We start from the raw sequence: 22,461 nt of genomic DNA, 5'->3' as shown, positions 1-22,461 counted from the left end.
GAAACATGTTAAAAAATATGAATTATAGAATCACCGGTGCAAAATTAAACACCGCTAGCCGAAAGTTTGGAGCATTAATAATCAAAGAGTACGAATATCGCCACTTCAACCATGTTTCGGAGCGAGGCCAACATCGCGATTAGCAGATTATAGGATAGTTCGAAAAGGATATAAGGAAAATGGTCATACAGTGATATATGAATAGGCAACGAATTCGGAACACGAGATTTACCCTGCTTTGCTGTTGTTAATCGTAAATTACAATAAAAATCATGGACATAAATTAGAATGTATGAAGAAAGTCCTTAAAACGAAAAGGAAGCTATTTTAGCTCGTTGAGGCCAACAGATAGCAGGCACATACTAGTTTTCTAGTTTGACTTGCTATTATCATGGCATGTCTGAGTACTGTAGTCGGTCTTGGATGAATGTACACAATGGAGTTGGCAACAAGGTTTCGAGATCGCGCCCTACGTACAGATTTTAAAAAATCTCTCTCTTCATGTTATTCATCCACTGCCTAGTCAGTTCTGTCTTTTAGTAGGAATATGTGATGAAAATATGAGCATTACAATGGCGAAACTTAAGAAGATCTTCCAATAGAGCCTTCTCTACACCAGGGAGCATCAGTTTCGATCATTAATCGTTCACTAGGAATAGTAGCCAATACTTGTAAATTTTGCTGCGTTTTAAGAGAACAGCCATTTATTCCTATATAATATCCTAAGTCGAGAATGGCTTGAGCATCATCTTTAGTTCCATCAAACGAGTGAACAACTCCTCCACATAGAACATCACTTTTATGGTACAGCACCTCCAACAAATCAACAATAGCATTGCGACAATGGAGGAATACTGGAAGGCGCCGAGTTCCAACTAGTCGTAGTTGCTGTTCAAAGAAATTTAATTGAGTTTCTTTAGGACAGAAATGCAGTCTGTCGTAATCCAAGCCAGATTCACCAACGGCAACTACTTTGTCTTTGTTTGTTTCGGCAAGATCTGCTAAGTATTTTTTAGGATCTCCTGACATCTCGAACTCTTTACACGCAGTTGGATGGCATCCTACAGTGCAGAACAGCTTTTCATCTAATCTTGCAATGTTAAGAGCTTCCTCACTGTCTCTCAAACTTCCCCCTGTTATAATAATTTTTTCTACTCCATTACTCCAAGCTCGTTCACTCACTTCTTTTAAGATCAGGTGGGTGCTTCTTTTTTGCATTATATATACCAAAAAACATGGGGTCTGTTAAGTTTGCTCATATATATCAATAAATTTCCTCCCAGCCATTCTTTGACAGTCGTATCTACAATTACTCAGGTATACGGGTTAACACACGCCACACAGGATCACTTTTAAGAACGTCCGCAATGACTTTAAATTTTACACAATAATCAGTGACAATTGAACGCAACCAACAACTACACGCAGACCAAATTTCCTATAATATCGTCTAATATGACCTTCCTCTCATATAATCGTTGAATATGGCGGTGGGCTGCGTAAATAAAAACCAAATATCACCGATAATAACACCAGGGTTGCCAAAACTTCTTCTTATGCTTCTTCATAGAAACTTCTTGTGCGCTGTTTAAATCAATTACCCAGTCACTACACTTATTATCGCTTTACCTTTAGGGAAACAAATTTCATTTTCCCAAGCTGTTTCTTGAATCGTTTGGCATATTTAGAAAATACAGTTTAGCTTTGTTGTTACATTACGAAATATTAGTTGACAGGTTATATAGAGGAGAATGCGATTAGAGAGTGTTTAGAATGTTCAAAAGGCAGTAGATATAGTAACTGGGCTCAGAAAAACGAAATTACAATCAATGAGGACAAGATGGTAATGATCATTTTTCGAAACGGTGGAAGGCCAGCAGTTTCAGACCATGTGACCTGCAACGTCAAGGAGCTGAAAATAGTCAACAATTTCGAATACCTAGGCATTACCCTACAGGTTACAGAAAGAAGCTTTAGACTACACGTTAGATCAAAAACAGACACCGCCGCAATAAAAGCTATAAACGGCAATGGACATATAAACTCATATAACTTGAAACAGCAATGGCAATTTTAACAAACGAAGGAACTACCCGTTCTGACATATGTACTGGAGCTAATATGGGGATTTTTTTAACTGCAGGCAATTGGAAGAGATAGAAAAGACAACATCCAGATTTCTCAAAAGAGCTTGCAAGAGAAACGCTCCTAATAAAGGACCTGCGGATAACTCTACTACTACCGACTACGGAAAGTTAGAAGAAGCTGCTCCAAGATCTGCAGAATAAAAAGCGGGACATACCGATGGAATTCTACACAACAAATGCAATGCTTGACAGAAGATGTACGCAGCCACTCTGTAAAATGTGGCAAGTCGTGACCTGGCTAGCAGTTCATGGTTTCAACCGCTAAATTTGATCCCGAAAAGTGTGCCATGACCCAAGGTAGTTAGATTAAGAGGTAGGGATCACGCGCAGGTCTCCCCACCACGCTTGGCCGTCGATGACGTCAACATGAACCCTCAGCGCCTTGTCTTATGTGTGAGGTAGGCTAATACACAGCTGTAAGCTATTCTGTTTTAGCCACAAATTAGAGATAAGAGAACTTAGATATTTTAACATCATCCAAGAATATGCATTCCACTTCACTATTACAGTAGAGTAATAATAAGGAGATCAAATACAGTGTGAATCCAGCAGCGTTTCTGAAGTATTTCGATCTGTATAAAAGGTTGTAACAATGCTAATACTGTGATCGCAGTGGAATGGCCATTCCATATGTTCATGTTCTCAACACCTAACAATAACAAGGGGCTCTAATTGTTACAGACTCGAACATTAAAGCTTGATGACTGCAAGAAATATGTCCGTTGTTACAAGCAGTGTTGGGAAACTATGTATACTGTCAACAACACAAACAGCAAATGTTCGGAAACTGTCGACAACACAAACAGTACAGTAAATGTTCTCCAAGTGCCAGGAAATGACAAATTCCACGTAAACATTAGATAGGCCATATTAATGAGCCTGTTTATTAACATTCTTAGCACTGGTTTCAAATACAACATAATAAATTGCCTTTCATAAAAAAATAACTGGTACGTTATACACAAAGTATAATGCGGATATTAAAAAAAGAATATCAAACACACTTATCCATAGTATCAGTGGAATTTCTTTGCATTTCTTCTTTCTTTATCGGTATTGTATTAACTGAAACCGGGTGTCTTGAATTTCTTACTTTTGTTTAAAGCGTCCATTCGAATAAAAGAACGGCTTCTCACGAAGCAACTTGCAAGCTCATAAATTTCGGGGAATTTCTTTTTCAGGATATCCGTAAGGTTTGTGATGATGTTAGAACCCTCTTTCAGTTCTTTCCCGTGGTAAAATTGAAACTACCGAGCTCGATAGCTGTAGTCGCTTAAGTGCGGCCAGTATCCAGTATTCGGGAGATTGGGTTCGAACCCCACTGTCGGCAGTCCTGAAGATGTTTTTCCGTGGTTTCGCATTTTCACACCAAGCTAATGCTGGGGCTGTACCTTAATTAAGGCCACGGACGCTTCCTTCCCACTCCTAGCCCTTTCCTGTCCTATCGTCGCCGTAACACCTATCTGTGTCGGCGTGACGTAAAGCAACTTGCAAAAAAAATTGGGACCCTTTTTGAAATTTAATTTCTACCCCTTGTAGTTTGACCTGTTTTCTCTCCGTAATTATTTTCTATAGGCTATCGAGGTTCTTCTTCTTTATCCTAAAAGCTATATAGCCAGTGAAGTCTTCAAGCAGCTCCTTGGTTTCACGACTGTCCTCGAGCTGTTTTACTAGATCTTCAAGGGCTTTAATGAACCCTTGCTCATCCTCCGATAAAAAATAGGATGTTGTGGGCTCAGCGCTGGCCTTAGACTGGCACACGATATCCGAGTTTTGATCGAGTTCAGCAGTACATATTTGGGCGTAATATTTCATAATCTTCCGGAGGACAGTTGGAATTTCTTATCGCCTCGGAAGCATTGAGGCTAGAAGCAATGATTTCACCTTTCGCGTCACAGCTGTCGGAAGAGGATCGTCATGAAGCCCTCCGAACCCTCGGAGCTGAGAAAGATAGCTTTCGATAATGTCTTGATTACTTCTGTCACCATTTATTTACGTCAGTGGTTTTAGGGAATACATGAAAGTGTAAGTTTCGTTCCTTCGCGTGCCTGCTATGATTTGTGCAGCCTGCAATGGCATGACGAAGCATACTGAAAAGTGTACACTATTACTGCTTTTTACGTTGTATCTCATAAAATAAACACACACGGCTTCTTATACACCACAGATATGTTACTATCGTGTATTATTAGCACCTAGCTTCTGCGTGCACAGCGATTCTTATTCGAACTACCTCTACCTCATTCAGAGCAGATTCAACGCGAGGGTCCAGCGTGACGTCACAGCTCTGCTTTGCCACTGCGCACCTCTCTCATGATCCCTATCTTGTATTCTACATACCTTGGCCATGACCCAGATGATAACTGCGTGTGCGAACTATTTATAACAATATACGCGGAACTTACCACATAACCACGTGCCTAAACCGAACCAGGTCAATAGTGGAATATAGCAGGAGTGACCAAGACCGACTACATTTTTTACAATACATTGTAGTCGGTCTTGAGTAACATGACTGCTCAATACTATATAAGTTAAATATGCTGTATTGCTACAGAGGTCAAATTCGAAAAGGATTATGTCATATATGTATCATTACTATTATTTGCAAAGAATATTACACTATTTCATTTAAGAAAAGGGACAGGATGAATATTCGTCCTGGCGTGTGTGTATGAGTCGTCGCAGAAAAATAAATACAATTGCTGTTAAAGTTAGTATTGTTTTTAATCCCACAGAAATTCAACTGCCTATATCAACCTTTATCCTCTTTGTAAGTGTTTGTAAGTGTTGTTCCTCGATCACCTGTTCCCTCATTCTTTAGCAATGTGGGTGAAATTACCGCGGTAAAAGCCCACAACTCATCACTAACAACAATTCTTTAGCAATGAAATTTCTGTGGTTTAGTCTTATATACATACTCTGTCATAGAAGTTCTGTGCACAGACTTGTAAACAACCGGCATTTACTTACAGTATAGAGGTTTTCAACCAGATTTTCAAAGAGCGATAGTTGAGTGGTATGAGTGATAGCTGTGTTCTCCTTTAAAATACACTGGAATGTTAAAAAGCCCAGACAAGAAACCTTTTTGATCGTGATATGTCCATTCTCTAATATATTTTGTAAGTTACATGTGTTTTTGTTGTCTGTTTTGTTGCCGTTGGTTGCGAATGTACCATTCAATCACTGAATCATCTTCGCGTTTAAAAAGCAGTGTTCTTTTGTACATCTTAAAATTCACAGGAGATAAATTGATCATACCGGGAAGAAATGAACAGGGAATCAGTTTTATTCGGCTATATAGGTTATGTTAGAATGAAATATACTTCTGAAGGGCAAGAAATCGTATACAGGGATTTTAAAACTTATTTATGTAATTGTGTTACAAGCAAGAATAGGCTATTCGTTAATATTAAGAATATTTTAAAGAGGAACGAGAAGGCACATAGCATTAGGCCTAAATCCAGATACGGTTCGCGCCCCACTGTCGGCAGCCCTGAAGATGGTTTTCCATGGTTTCCCATTTTCACATGAGGCAAATGCTGGGACTGTACCTTCATTTTTTTTTCTGCTAAGGGCTTTACGTCGCACCGACACAGATAGGTCTTACGGCGACGATGTACCTTCATTAAGGCCACGGCCGGTTCCTTCCCATTCCTAGACCTTTCCTATCCCATCGTCGCCGTAAGACCTATCTGTGTCGGTGCGACGTAAAACAAATTGTAATAAAATAAAAAAATGCAGATACGGTACTTAATGTAATAATGACTCATATCAAGGTAGGGTATATATATAATAAACGGCGCACGAATGTGTATGAATTTTAATGACCTAGTTCGATTTTTGCAGTACGTGAAGTGATATCTTTCACACGGTTTGTCACGTAAGTTGTATATGCACTGACTGTTTGGTTCATAGAAGTGTTTTGTTTTACACAGTTTGTGGTGGAATCCATGAATAGCGAGTCTTGTGATGGCGCTTCACATGCTCTGGTTGGGTTTGGTCCAGCCTCTGTACTACAGAATTTGATCCAGATTTCTTCTCTTTTACGTTTTCTCTCATTGAGCATGTCTTGTGCTGGTCTAGTGGATGGGAGTAGGGATGTCTTTAAGTCTTCGATGAGGAAAGTATCGTTGGCTAGTTCGTATATTAGTCTTGATGGAGCATATTTTGAAGTCCCTAATGCTGCTTTCAGGAATCTCGCTTTCACTGATTCCAGTAATTTTATGTCCTTCTTCGTTAGTTGCTGCCAGGTGATTGATATTCCATATGTCAGTATGGGTATGATTTTTGCCTTGAATATTTTTTTAGCCATTTCCAATGAGAGGTTTGTTAGGTTTCTAATTTCGTAGATGGCTTTGATTGCTGCTACTGCTCTGTCTTTTGGTGTGTGCACTGAAATTGCATCCTGAATGTTGCAGTGTAATGCCTAGGTAGTCTACTTGAAATGGTTTACTACTTTTAGTTCTTTGTTGTTTAGAACGATGTGGTCCTTTCCGGTAATCCTCCCTCCTTTCCGAAATATCATTAGTTTTTTTGTTTCATTTATATGGAATTCATTCTCTTTTGCCCAGTTCTCTAGTTCAGTGATTACACCCTGTAGTGTTCTAGAGTCTGTTGCTCCAACTACTATATCGTCTGCGTACATATACATAGAGATGTATGGGTTTTGTACTGCTCTCGGTATGTCCGATGTCATAACGTTAAAGAGTTGAGGGCTCATTGGGTCGCCTTGGAGCACTCCATTGGATTGTCTTATGGTTTTGGAAACTGTGATCGAGTCATCCATCTGAATTTCGTTATATGCCAGTATGTTCTTGCTGAGAGTTGTGAACAGATTGCAAATGCCTATTGTGTTTTCTAGTTTTTGTAGCATGAATTCTCTGTTTATTTGATCAAAAGCTTTGCTATAATCTATGAATACGGCCAGAAACTTTCCTTTGGGTATTCTTAGTGCATTTTCAGTGTCATCCAGTAAGTTCTGAACGACATGTAGGGTGCATCTTCCTCTTCGAAAACCGAATTGTGTGTCTGGTATATGCGGGTCTATCTGTGGTGTTAGTCTGTCTGTTAGTATTCTCATGAAGAGCTAGAACGTGTTGCTTTCGAGGGCGATACCTCTGCCTATGAAGCTGGACTTTCCACTGGGCCTTTCCCTTTATACAGCAGTTTGATTGTGGATATCTTCCGACTTTTAGGAATGTCCCCTGTTTCCAAGCATTTATTAAATAGGGCTGTCCATATGTTTACCAATTGGTACATTGACTGCTGGAAGTGTTCATTAAAATACCATCCGGTCCTGCTGCTTTTAGTTTTTTTGAGGTTTACTGCTGCATTTTCAACTTCCGTTGTTGTTATTGTTATTGTTTCATATTGTTTCATAGCATCTATTTGATGTTATTATTTTTGTTGAGGTTACGTATTCTTATGAAAGTCCTAGTTCTGATACGTAGACATAATATTCTCATTAAGTTCGGGAAATTTTGATTTAATTTTATAAGTTAAAATTGCTCCACTTTTTTCACATTTATAAATATAATGCCCGTGAAAACTGCCAAACAGTACCTCGAACTGCATAGAGTACTGTATATTAGGTGGGCCATTCCCTCTCACAGCGATCTCATTGGTCGACCGCGCGTGACGTAGCATGGCGGGCTAGGAGTGCGCGCATGCATTTGCCTGCATGCAGCATAAACGTCGACAATTAAGAAAAATAAGTTCATTTTTCATAAATAATTAAAAGGTTGCCCTTATTAAAATAAAATGGTACTTTACATACCTCCTGCAATCAGTCATATGATAATAGAAGAAACTCTGAGTAATTACATCTTAAAAGCAGACTGTAAGTTCAATACATACATAGAAATACTGTAATAGTGGTTGGTTTAGCCTAATTGTATTTAGAACTCATGTTTTGATTACTTAATAAGTTGTTGAAGAAGCTGAAGCTACCCCAGTTGACCCTTCTTCGCTGAATGCTTCTTCATAGCATCTATCTGATGTTATTTTTTTTGTTGAGGTTACATATTCTTATGAAAGTCCTAGTTCTGATACAGAGACATAATATTCTCATTAAGTTTGGAAAATTTTGATTTAATTTAAGTTAAAATTGCTTCACTTTTTGACATTTATAAATATAAAGCCCATGAAAACTGCCAAACAGTACCTCAAACTGTATAACATTTTGACATTCTTTGGCAGGACGAGTAAGGACTCCCTTTGAAATGATTGGTAACCAGTCGTGAGGCACTTCCTGTAGCAACATTTAACCACCATTGTTAATTTTGCTGGCACGGGGGTTGGGTGTATGTATCGTATTCATCATCATTTTATCCTCATCATGACACGCAGGTCGCCTGTGGGCGTCAAATCAAAAGACCTGCACCTGGTGAGCTGAACATGTTCTCGGACACTCCCGGCACTAAAAGCCATACGCCATTTCATTTCATCAGAGCCACTAGAGAGCTCCATACTGAAATCCCCCATTACCTTTAACACCTGCCACTTAGAGAGGAACAAGTTGAACATCTCAAAAACCCTCTTCCCAAGCTCATCCTTTAGAAGTTGGTGCACATTACCATCCAAGGGTACGGGAGTGATATTATTTTCCCACTGGAAGAAAGAAAACACTTGGATCAGTAATAAGGGAGGTATGGCATGCAGGCAATGGACAGAAGCAATTAAAATGAACTGTAATATTATCCCAGTTCGATCCCTCCCTGAAAGGAGCCTTAATACATCCCGTTGCAGAAGATGTGACAAGTTTGAAACATTACCTCATGTATTAGGGTTCTGTCATAAGGCAGAGTTGATGAGAATCAATCAGCATAATACAGGTCACACATTGATTGCTGGAAGCCACCACAAACAACAACACTTGGAGATGCATGAAGAAGTAGGATGTCTTTCCACTAATGGATCCACAAGACGACTCATACTGTTGTCATCGACCAGACGAAAGGTACGGATGGGTGTAGTGATTGATCCCACTATAAGATGTCGAAAACATATCAGATGTATGGCTTTTCAGGCGTTTGCTCTATTAACCAGCGTTTCGTCTTAGGTCTGACTCTAGACTCATCAGAGTGGGATGTGTCAGACCCTACCCACTGACGCTGGGGTATATGCAGGTGAACTTATCAGAAGCCCTTATAAGAGGCACAGTCTGATAACCACATATGGGAGATAAATCTCCACAATGGAATTATTGCCCGCCTAACAATTCTGAATGGAAAATTCTAAATTCCCATGGAGGGAATTAGATATTTTTCACCAATTGAGCATGTCAAAAATGTCCAAAACATATTAGATGTAAGGCTTTTCAGGCGTTTGCTCTATTAACCAGCGTTTCATTGTGGAGATTTATTTCCCATATGCAGTTATCAGACTGTGCCTCTTATAGGGGCTTCTGATAAGTTCGCCTGCATATACCCCAGCGTCAGTGGGTAGGGTCTGACACATCCCACTCTGATGAGTCTAGTGTCAGACCTAAGACCAAACGCTGGTTAATAGAGCAAACGCTTGAAAAGCCTTACATCTGATATGTTTTTGACATTTTTGACATGCTCTATTGGTGAAAAATATTTAATTCTCTCCATGGGAATTTAGAATTTCCCACTGTAAGATTCGAGGAAAATGAACAGCAGCCTCGATTAAAGTGTGAGGAGAAAAAGGCCATTTATGAACCATGCACTGAGGATCTCAGCAGGAAGTATGAAATTACAAAATGGCATTTGAGGCACAATTCCTAAGGAGATGCAGAACTACCTAAGAATAAACAAAATCTCGGACACCATTATCCAGACCATAGCAGACTCTGTGTTGAAAAATTATTTCACGATTCTTAGACACCATTTGTACTCCCTGAATTGAAATACCATGTATTGGACCTTTTTGAAATAAAATCTGCAAGAGAAAATCTGCCTGATAGTTGGCAGTTTTAATCTTGAGTTATAACTCAAGCCCTGCTTAATCGAAACATCAGATAAAATAAATATTGTTCATATGAACTGATTAGGAGGCCGATCTTTTGATTCCCTAATAGGGGCGGCTATTAGGTGGATTATCTCTCTCTTGGTATCCAGGCTGATATTTCAGAATTTCTTTTAGCCCATTTCAATAGAAACCAGCAATGAACAGAAGATTGGTAATACCTTTCCAATAAGAAGAGAAATTACTGATGCGGATTCTGAACGGGAACTACAGCATGTAACAAACTAAGAACTGGCAATGAAAGCTGCAGTAGTGTGGTTAGGAAAGTAATGTAGCTCAACAGAAGTGGCAGTAAAACTTTTGTACGGTGGGTGGCACTAACATTCAGACAACTGACTACCCATCTCTTCCCCATGATGATAACTCCCTTATGCCTCACTTTGCTTGGCATATATGCTGTAAACAGACCCATGGTGGTAAATTAATGCACACACATAAACAAAGTCTAACCCATTATGCCTCAATTTTGCTTTGCATTTATACTGAAACGAGGTCAATAATTAGACATTTCACATGAATTTGTGGTGGCGGTTCTGTACCCGGTGTGCACATTTTGAAAAAAGAGATGGCATAGAACAATGATGTGTAGCAGTACCTCAAGTAGCAGAAAGGAGAGATCCTTCCTTTATGCTTCCCACCCGAAGAAGTATTCTTACTTGTATAAAAAAAGTGAAAAGTGAGATTGTGTAAATGAGCAAAATGCAACCTTTTTTCTGTGTTGTTGTTGTTGTTGTTGTTGTCTGACAAGTTGCCTATTGTATGTGATAAAGCTTGCATTGTGTCTGGCCACAGGGCTGCCACATTCTGTAAAAATAAGAAAACTGTGCATTTAGAAATTGTTATAGCGTGTGACGGACGCAAGGTGCTGCTGCCACTTTTTAAAAGATTTGTGTTGCTATTTGACATGACCAATTATCTAATCAATCCAAACCAATGGTTTTGTCATGGGATACTGGAGGCCTGTATGCCATTTGCTTGTCGTGTAAATCTGTGTTCAGTGTCCATTAATGCCTTTGTCACAAAAGTAAGTAAGCTGCACCATCTCTACCCTATCTTTTTCTCATCAGGAATGGAACTTTACTGAATTCATCATAGTTTTGAAGATTGTTTCACTCTATATTCATTTTGCTGAAGTAGTTTATGGTATATAAATGTCCCCGAAAAGGATAGAGAAATCTATCTTGTTTGCTCGGGAACAAATGTTCTGGAAAAGTATTTTTTGGTAATGGGAGCTTTGTAGGGCCTGTTGATTCATTTTCACAATAAGTTATTTTTGACTACGAGGGGGTGTTCAATATATAATGTAACACATTTTATTTCTCGGCCAATTTTGGTTTTAAAACTTGTAATTTTGTTTGAGACATCTTTGAATATTCCCGCTTTGCCTCATAGAGTTTCATTAATTTCCGATAGGTAGCCTTCAAAATGATGTCTGTAATAAGAGGTACATACCACACAGAGAGCAGTTATTGAGTTTCTTTTGGCATCACAGATATTTATAGGCGCTTGCAGAATGTCTACGGAGACCTGGCTGTGGACAAAAGCACAGTGAGTTGTTGGGCGAGGCGTGTTTCATCATCACAACAAGGTCGAGAAAATCTGTCTGATCTCCTGCGTGCCGGCCGGCCGCACACAGCTGTGATGCCTGCAAAGTTGGGACGTGTGGACACCCTTATTGAAGGTGATCGACGGATCACAATCAAACACCTTGCTGCTGAACTTGACGTCTCTGTTGGTAGTGTTGACATACTTATCCACCAGTTGGAGCATTCAAAGCTTTGTTCCCGCTGGGTTCTTCGACACCTAAAGGAAGGCATAGATATCAAGGATAATTTAATAAAAAACCACCTATTCAATACTTTCCACTTGTAACCTAACGGAAGACCATAAAGAGCAAAGAAGAAACATCTGTGCAGAATTGCTTGCTCGTTATGAGGCTGAAGATGACAATTTCTTGTCAAACATTGTCACAGGCAATGAAACATGGATTCATCACTTCAAACCGGAAACAAAACGGCAGTCCATGAAGTGGAGCCACACCAACTCTTCCACTAAGAAAAAAGTTCAAAACCATATCCTCAGCTAGTAAAGTCATGTCTACGGTCTTCTGGGACTCTGAAGGTGTTATTCTGTTCGATGTCCTCCCTCTTGGTGAAACGATCAACTCTGAAGTGTATTGTGCTACTCTGAGGAAACTGAAGAAACGACTTCATTGTGTTCATAGCCAGAAAAATTCAAACAAACTTCTCCTTCTCCACGACAACACAAGACCTCACACAAGTCTGCGCACCCGACAGGAGCTCATAAAACTTCAGTGGACTGTCCTTCCTCATCCACCCTACAACCTGAATCTTGCACCTTTTGATTTCAATCTATTCAGCCCAATGAAGGATACACTCCGCAGGAAGCACTACGTGGATGATGTTGAAGTTATCAATTCAGCACGACACTGGCTCTGACATCGACCAGTCGAGTGGTACCATGCAGGCATACAGGCCCTCAAATTACGGTGGCATAAGGCCGTAGCATTGTACGGAGATTATGTTGAAAAATAGGGTTTTGTAGCAAAAGAATTGGGGAATAACATGGTGTATTTGAATCCTCAAGAAAACCAACCTGGTTTTAGAAAAAAGATGTGTTGCATTATATATGTATTGAGCTCCCTTCGTATTTTCAGATATTTTTTATTTTACTCTGCAGCAATTACCCCTTTAATAATAATAATAATAATAATAATAATAATAATAAGGAGCACTCGAATGAGTACTGAGTTTAGTGGGTTCACTCTTTGTTATATTCAGTCAGTGTTTTTTTTTTTGTCTCACTTTACACCTTAGGGTGTGGTAATGATCACAGGCATCATTATACAGTGTGCAAACACAGTCATTTGTTGGGTTGTGGTATTTGTCCTTTGCTCATAGTTTGTGGTGAAAGCCATGTATCGCATATCTGGTTATAACATGGCTTTGTTCTGGTAGTTCTTTGGTCCAGTTACATTCGATGAGAGCCTCACTAAAACCAATATAGTTGGTCCGTTATTGGGGGGACCAACTATATTGGTGTTATAAACTTACTCATTTGGAACAAATATTTCAGGTTCCCTATGGGAATCAACATCTTTATCATAGCCTCACTGCTGTAGAATTCAAGGTCTATAATGGTGAGTTTCCTTAGAAGTTTCTCCTGAAGTGATGGGAATGGCTCAATAGATGGCAGTGGTATATTGATTCATAGATCTTTCCGGGCCAGAACATAACTAGTCTGGAGGGGTGTTTGAAGCACTGTCATACCCCACAATTTAGATTTTTGCACGCTCATAAATAAACCCCATTATAAATTACTGTAGAGGCATATTATATGTTTTTTAAATGGGCAAGTCATAGGCCTACATGTAAAAAGTAAAAAAATCACACAATCTTCATGGTTAATGTTGTTTGTATGATATTTCACAAAACATGGTGGTGGACCCCTTCAATTTTTCCCCTCTGATTAGTGTTATTAGAGGATGTTTGACCAGTTGTACTACCTTCCTCCACCTCACTTTCATCTATCCTATCCAGCCTCCCTTGGTCAACTCTTGTTCTTTTCCTACTCCAATGATACTGGAGCATTTAGGCTAGGGAGTTTTTCATTTTCATGCTTTTCGTGGCCCTTATCTTTTTTTGGCAGATACCTTCGTTTTTCAAAGTGTTGGATCCCTTTCATTATTTTCTCTTTGATTAGTGATATATAGAGGATGGTTGTCTAGTTGTACTTCTTCTTAAAACAATAATCACTACTACCACCATCTGTAAATATACATTACAAAATTACCATCACAAAATGTGTGACTGAAGTCTAACCTAGCAACTGTGCAGGCTATGTCTTATGGCTGGTGGTCATCTGAAATTGGGAGCCATTGATGGATGACCATGACAGGGTACCCGTTTTCTGGAAACAGTGATATAAAAATGCAGAAAATATACATGGAAAACACAAGGAAATGACTTGTCACGTCAGAATTAAGCTTTTGATCTAAGACTGGACCCGAACGGAATGATCGAGCAAGACTAATATGCAGATGCAACGTGAATCAAATTACGCAGCGAGTAGTACTTGGAGAGACAGATTGAGTGAACGTGCTCAGTAGTGAAGGAGGGTGAATCTAACAGACACTCTTATGCTAACTGTTCAAGAATGGCAGTACACAAGGCGTGTGATATATCTAGTATTCTATTGGTTTGAGTGTGGTGTGGCTTACAATTCACTCTAAACAATTACGTAATTCCAGGTCTTTACACTGATGGTAAAATTAAATGTGTGTAGATAATAACTTTCCCCTTTTAATTTGTAATTGCCTTGTTGTCATTATATCAAAACTTGTAATAATATTATAAATTAAAAAGGCAATAACTCATTTTTATCTTCTTTTAAAGTGCCTAGTGTTTTGATTGTTGCTCGTGTAATATACATAATGTAGAGGTGTTTACTATTATAGATTGCCTGTAATTATTATGGATTTTGGCTCACTATTAAGGAGAAATTATAACGGAAAAAGAATTCTGCAAAGAAAGGAATTTGTCAATGGTGCTTATTTCTATGCACAATAGTAATAATAATGTTATTGTTTTTATGTCCCACAACTACTTTTGACACTTTTCAGAGACACCATGCACAATAGTTGACCAGCCTAATTATGTATTCAAACAACACTTCCATTTGCTACAGGAACTGGGATCTTATTCCTGAATTTCTGAACACCCATATATGGTATTTCTGTTTTTTTTTTTGCTAGGGGCTTTACGTCGCACCGACACAGATAGGTCTTATGGCGACGAAGGGATAGGAAAGGCCTAGGAGTTGGAAGGAAGCAGCCGTGGCCTTAATTAAGGTACAGCCCCAGCATTTGCCTGGTGTGAAAATGGGAAACCACGGAAAACCATCTTCAGGGCTGCCGATAGTGGGATTCGAACCTACTATCTCCCGGATGCAAGCTCACAGCCGCGCGCCTCTACGCGCACGGCCAACTCGCCCGGTAGGTATTTCTGTTAAGAGTGTTTTTACACTGAGTCACAGGAAGGGTTGTCCCATTAGAAAATGTGCCGTGTATGACCCCCTGAGCATTGTAACTAGCTGCAGCGTAGCTGAGCAGTCTGTCACAGACACCAGTGTCGTGAAGTTGGCAACACGTTGCGAGTTAACCAACTTGGAACTTGGGATGATCATCGGTGCATGGGTCATAGCATTGCGCATATTACATGCGAATTCGGGTTTCCGAGATCAACAGTGTCGAGGGTGGACCTTCAATTTCGCAGAGAGATTAAAACCACCTGCGCAAACCGCCGGACAGGAAGACTACAAGTGTTTAACAAACGGACATAAAGTCGCCTCCGCAGAACCATACCAGGTGCTCGACGGACTACTACGAGTCAGATCACCACCCAGTTAAATGTTGGGAGTCGGGAACCCATTTCTACCAGGTCTGTAATGAGGCAACTGCACTGCATAGGCTTCACGAGCCAACGACCAACTCGTGTCCTTTTGCAGACACCTTGACACAGAGCTCAACAACATGCACAGGCCCGCAAATATCGGCAATGGACCCTGGGACAGTGGCGGTGTGTGGTATGGTCCGATGAATCCCGGTTCCAGTTGTATCAAGCTGATGGGCGCGTGAGAGTCTGGCGTATGCCCCATGAAGCTATGGATCCTGCGTGTCAACAAGGTTGTGTCCAGGCGGGAGATGGCTCTATTCTGGTCTGGGCGGCGGTCTTATGGTTGCAATTAGGTCCCATTGTCCAGCTGCAGGGAGCGCGACAGGTGCACAGGTCTTTCAGACCATCTGCATCCCTTTCTGATTCTAGAGTACCTTGATGGAGATGCCAAGTTTCAACAGGACAATGCGCCATGTCACCGCTGTGTGGTGGTATGCAGGTGGTTGGAGGAGCTCTCCAGTGAAGTTACAACTATGGATTGGCCCTCCAAATCCCTCGATCTTAATCCAGTCAAGCTTTTATGGGATGCTATCAATGCTGGTGTACGCTACAGGAACTCCGCACCAACCACACAAGAATAATTGTGGGTAGCAGTGCAAGATGCGTGGGTCCAGGTCCGTCTAGAATGATTACAACACCTTGTAGAGTCGATGCCTCGCAATATTGCTGCCGTTTTGAGGGCTCGCGGAGGAGAAACTCATTATTAACATCACGTTCAGTGTCTTCCCATGACTTTTGGCCACTCAGTATAGTAACTGGCATGCTCACTCTTGCCAGTTTCAAAAATAAGGTCCCTTATGACCACAATAGTTAGTGTGAAAAGTGACTGACTGATGGCCTGCTCTGAGCAATGTAGTTCATTTTCATTGATTTTCAGTGTTTCTTGTAGTGGCTGTTTACAATGGAATTACTTATAACCCAGTTCACAGATTGGCACTTTATAAATAAGGTGTAGCTTGTTTGACTTATGATACATTTATTTCAAGTTCTTTATGCCATTGCAAGTGTTCGCTTTTCGGTCGATTTATTACTTGATATGGCATGCATGAATATGTGAAGTAGGTACTTCATGTTACTTCTTTGAGATTAAAAAGGACAACCAGTGCTCTTTCAAGCTATCTCTTTCTGCACCCTGGTGAAGTTATATGCTTACCAAGCAAAAATCAACTTCCATTCTATATCATACAGTTTAGAGAAACTTCCAAGAAACACCATTTCAGTGTTGAGTTTGCTTTCATTCCCTCCTAAAACCAAGTTTTGAATATTTTGTATGTATATTTTAATTAAATGTTATTTGATAATTCACTCCACTACTCACTCATTTTAAAATGGTCCTTTTGATTGAATGAAATATAGACAACTAGGTGTTATGAATTATGATGCTACTGATATTTCACCGTGAACTTTATTCATATGGAACCATTTCTCTTTCCAGAAATAGTGAATACACGTTACTTCGAAAGACCAAGAATGGCATCTGGGCTGGAAAGCTACATTAATCGTATCCTTACTTCAAGATTTCTCTAGTTACTAATCAATATTTTACATTATCTTAACAATCATTATTTTAATGTGTTCTTTCTGACCATGAATATTCTGTGCTACATTGTTTTGTTTAATTTATAGCAGCTATATAGTTGAGAAATTCTGCTGTCAGCGAAGATCCAAGGTGACTAGGTGGCATTTCCAGAAAAGAGGACGGCTTCAAAATGTATGACACTAAAATAAGTTGAAAGAACACTATTAAACTGATTTCGTGCATTTAATTTAAAACTACAGAATATAATATTGCATGATGCACTTAACAATGTGGTTCTGACAGACACTTAAAGTACAGTTCAAGGAAGATAAATCAATATTTGAAATTGGATTTCACTAGGAAAATTATTCAATGTTAAAGCAATGTGGCCTTCCTGTAGACTAATCGGGGCTACGTGTTCACAGAAATAACTTGTTTTTCGATAACTTTCCTTTATTGGCTATGAATATGTTTGTTGGCGCTGGAAAAATGAAGCAATCAGCTTGTTTCTTATTTTTTCCACATTTAAATGATTTGTTTTTATTTGCCAAATTGCCAGCTATGTTGTGGCATTTTTCAAAGTTTCCAGATTTATGGACCACCAATGAACCTATCATACATGCATCATCTTCGTATCAACCAAAGTTAAAGAGAATGGGCTTCAAATATCACATATTGGAAGTCCAATCTCTTCTTAAGCTTCGACTCAGTTATTTAAAAACTTCCCATTTTTATGAATAGAAATGATACAACAATATCAATTTTCCAGAATAATCCAAATACCGTATTTACCCGCATAATTTTCGCACCCCGAATTTTGATAAGTACAGTAATTATTAGGACTTTTTATTTTGCCCGCATAACTTTCGCTGTCTCAAACCATAGGCTACTCCGCATCTTAGCTCGAGTGCTGAAGGTAATCAAGTTACCCTCTGATGTCACCGCCAGTCGTAGTCTAGTCTGACCTTGAGCAAAACTGCATTCCAATCCCCATGCCTGGAGATATATCTTGGCCTGTGCTTTGTGATAAGTTGTTCTGTTTTTAGAGTACAGTAAGCTTGTGAAAGGCTTGCGGATAGCTACCACAGATACATGCTGTAATTTGTTCTGTGCAGTAGTGTGTTAAGAAACAGCATCGCAAGTTTTCGTAAGTAGGTAGCACACAGTAAAGTGTCTTTTAGTGTGCTAAGTGTTGGTGTTACAGTTCATCAGTTAGCAGTTAACAATTATACAGCTGAATATAAACTGAAAGTAATAAAATATGCCGAGGAGAATAGCAACTGCACTGCAGAGCAAAATCTTCCACCTCAGCGGCACGTTTCGCTACTGGAGAAAGCAAAGAGGAGGCTCTACGTAATGCTAAGAAAAATACATGATCCATCAGAGGTCCAAAGCATGGAAAATATCTTGAGATAGATAATGAGCTCTTAATGTACTTCGAAGAATTAAGAATTGAGGTATCGCATGAAATGCTTCAATTTCGTGCTCATGAAATTGCAGCATGAGAGATATACCCAGAGCAGATTTCAAAGCAAGCCATGGCTGGGTACACAGATGGATGAGGTGAAATAATATTGTCCTATGAAGAAGAACATCTCTGTGTTAAAAACTGCCTAGTGATCACACGGAAAAAGTTATTGAATGTCATTGCTACTTAATTAGACTGTGGGAACACAATTTGCATTCATTGTTACAAACTGACAATGCAGACCAAATGCCGGTGTTTTTTTTAAATACCAAGGAATACAACATTGCAGGAGAAAGGAACCTTAAGTGTATTAATAAAGACATCAGGCACAGAAAAACAACGATGCACCGTCATGCTTGCAATTACAACAGATGAAAGAAAATTTCCGCCGTATGTTATCTTCAAGAGAAAGACAATGCCAAAATGCCATTTTCCACATGGGATACATGTATCCATGCAAGCAAAGGACTGGATGAACAGTGATCTAATGAAAGACTGAGTAGAGACTGCCTGGAAAAGCTGCACGGATGCTCTACTTCGCTCACCATCCATATTAGTAGTTGACAGCTTTAGGGGACACCTCAGGCAAGAAGACTCTCTTCTGGAAAGTAGGACAGACATGGTAGTAATTCCGGGTGGACTGACATCTGTTCTACAACTAGATGTATCACCTAACAAACATTTCAAGGATCATATCCAGCATTTTTATACAGAATGGATGGCAACGGACAAGCACTCAGTCACTCCAGGTGGCAAGATTGGTGTCCTTCTTTAGAAATAATGTGCAGTGGATAATAGGAAGCAGGAACTTAATTCCGTGTGAAATGGTTACGAAGAACTTCAGGAAAACTGGAATATCCAACTCGCTGGATGGTCTAGAAAATAATGACTTACGAAACGACAGAGAACCAAGACTCTTCCTTGGCCGAGAGCAACGTTGAAATGTCAAAGTGTATTGGAAAGTTTGATCAGCGCTCTTTTTATTACCGGCATGTGACTTGCATTTTGTTACAGTGTTCATAACGCTAACGCATGTATTACCATATTTTACCTGTTTTACCTTTACAGATTTGTAGGCCGTTCCATAGCAGCGTACAACAGTGCGAAGCAAACAACGCTAATTTTTTTGTCTGGTCACTTAAGCAAGTGTTACCTGTAGAACTGCCAGTAAATTAAAGTCATATAAATATAAATAATAAATATAAATATAAATTTGAGAACTCGCTTGGTGATATTTCCTTTGTATATGGTATAATATTGCAGTGATGGAAAACGGACAACCTACTATATATATGTACAAACTGCACGTGATATGATAAAAAGGATTTTATTAATGTTTGTCTAATCTGTAAATCAATGTTCATACAAAATGGTATCTTGGTGGTTTCATTGATTTCATTATCCGACTCGTTGGCTGAACGGTCAGCGTACTGGCCTTCGGTTGAGAGGGTCTCAGGTTCGATTCCCGGCCGGGTCGGGGATTTCAACCTTAATTGGTTAATTCCAATGGCACGGGGGCTGGGTGTATGTGTTGTCTTCATCATCATTTCATCCTCATCACGATGCGCAGGTCCCCTACGGCCGTCAAATAGAAAGACCTGCACCTGGCGAGCCGAACCCGTCCTGGGATATCCCGGCACTAAAAGCCATACGACATTTCATTTCATTGATTTCATTTGAAATTTCAGTGTAACTTCATCTCTTCAAGAAAAATTCTACATAATTTAGGCAGCTTTATTTTAAAACAAATTTTTTTGTCAAAGTGCAAGAATTGCGCGGGTAAATACGGTAACTCCAAACATTTCAACAAAAATAGGGTACGGATGTTACTTCATCTTACTACAGAATTTGTAAACACATGATTACTATAAGAAGACCTGAAGCAGTTATGACAGAAATATGACGTAGTTTGCATCAGTCTTTCAAGATATACGACATTTTGGAATTTATGAGAATTCCTCCTGGACCTGATGCAGATGGTTAAAATGTAGCACGTGTTAGGGAAAGGAAGACATCTGATCACCCTGGCAAAGATGGAAATGAGAACTGATGAGAAAACGAGGTTACTTTTCAATTTTATGTCCTGTTATTTTGTTTATGGTTTAAAAACAATAGCTTTTCAATTTTGAAACCAGTACTGATTCTTAATTTGTGTGTCATTGCTGGTTTGATAAATGTTCTGAGGCTTTATTTAGTTTTGAAAGTAATTCAGTCCATGACTGTCTGATAGGCCTGTTATAGCTCACTAGAACTCAGCTATCTTTTTGGAACCTCATCAGACTTTCATAACTCCTATGTATGTTTTGAGGATTAAGTCCGTACTGTACAAAACTCTGATAAGCAGTTCCCTAATAGAGACCTTTGGCTTGCCTTCTTAGATATCAAAAAAGGACTTTCAATAACATGGTCAAGAGATTGAGATCTTCTCTCAGAATGTCAGTTGCAACATCAAACACCATGTGGAATCATGGAATTGGAATGCATGTAGGTGTATGGCATAGTCTCTTATCTGCAAGGTTATAATGAATGAGATTTAAAATCAATTCAGTCACACCTTTCATGATGGCAAGATAGCCATCTGTGTGTGAAGAGACTTGACAGAATAATTACAAGATCATTAAGTAAATGTCTGGACAGAAACAGCAAAAGAATATGGCATAAACATTCAATTGCAGGTACCAAAAAGATAGGCTAGAAATCCAACATGGCACATCTCAGATAACCTTATTTTTGATTGTCCATTCTTCAGCAAAGCTAGATATATTTTGGAACAACACTTAAATTGTTGTACATTAGTGTTAGTCAAACCTATTTTTAGGATATTTCACAACACCTGTTGTTTGAATGAATTTTTCAAGTTTAAGAATAGTTTTCCTTTTCTCCCAGTTTAATTAATTTGTGTGTGAAATCACACACTTCAAAAATTTTGTAGTATATGTTTGTACTATTTAAGGTAACTAGTTATAACCTACAGTCCTAATATGCTAGACAAAGTAGGGCTTTTTCATGGATAATAAATAAATAAATAAACGTCGGAATTCAGTAAACAAGGCAGGCAACTTTGGTGCATTAACGTACACAGCAGAATATTCTATGTTTGAGAGTGTACAAAAGTTGAATTACGCCTGGACAGCAAGCAAAGGAGGAGTGGGGGTGAGACAGTGACAAGACTATTCATTGCACTACAAGCTGGTGAGGGGACTAGAGCCTCAAAGCAGCCTACAGGTCTCTAGGCAGATCCCTGGGCAGCAACATAGGTCTGCTCAGGTTAGATCCGGCAAGTGACAAGCCCATTGGTCTGCAGTTTCAAACTGCTTCTCTTATTTTGACCAAATGTGCCAGCCCTGAAGCCAGACATGCTGCAAGCTCTATTGGAGATAATAGCAAATTTGCCTTCATCACTGCCAGGCAGTAACTCAAAAAATAGGCACCTTTGATACATTTACATTTTTTCATTTTAATTTTACATAAGTGAGAATACATCTAGGGGTGGGTTACTGCTGCCAAACATAAAGTAAGGATCTCTCTTCTCGACTATTTCAGGTATTGCTTTACATGATTTTTATTTGCTTTTACTGTTTCCAAAATATGGGTATCCTCATTCACATAGCTACTGAATATGGACCTCCTTTTATTTGGGGGGGGAATGTGAAGTGATGATTATATAAATAAATGGCCAGGCTGAATTTAATTGAAATGGAAGCGAAGCAATTGAATTTGGACAAATTCAGGTATTTAGGAAACACAAGTGGTGTTTGTTTTAATTTTGAAAAATAAAATATACTTGATTAGTTTCTAAAATAAAATAATTATGTGTAAAAATGAAATAAAAATAGTTTTCATTGAGCAATATTTATTATA

At 39.2% G+C, this 22,461-nt stretch overlaps 1 protein-coding gene and 1 pseudogene across 1 annotated transcript in view; one reads left to right on the top strand and one right to left on the bottom strand.

Annotated features, from left to right (window-relative positions):
• Positions 1-582: 582 nt before the first annotated feature.
• Positions 583-11,909, bottom strand: LOC136866852 (deoxyribonuclease TATDN1 pseudogene; annotated as a pseudogene).
• Positions 5,084-22,461, top strand: part of LOC136867419 (U6 snRNA-associated Sm-like protein LSm8) — a 29,426-nt gene continuing 12,048 nt past the window's right edge. The window contains exons 1-2 of the mRNA XM_067144622.2: positions 5,084-5,269; positions 17,049-17,114. Coding sequence (XP_067000723.1) covers positions 17,084-17,114 — 31 coding nt within the window. The 5' untranslated portion in view covers positions 5,084-5,269; positions 17,049-17,083. The remainder of the gene's footprint in view (positions 5,270-17,048; positions 17,115-22,461) is intronic.

Source organism: Anabrus simplex, chromosome 3 (genome assembly GCF_040414725.1).
Source record: "Anabrus simplex isolate iqAnaSimp1 chromosome 3, ASM4041472v1, whole genome shotgun sequence".
NCBI lineage: Eukaryota > Metazoa > Arthropoda > Insecta > Orthoptera > Tettigoniidae > Anabrus > Anabrus simplex.
This window is presented reverse-complemented; position numbering and strand designations above follow the sequence as displayed.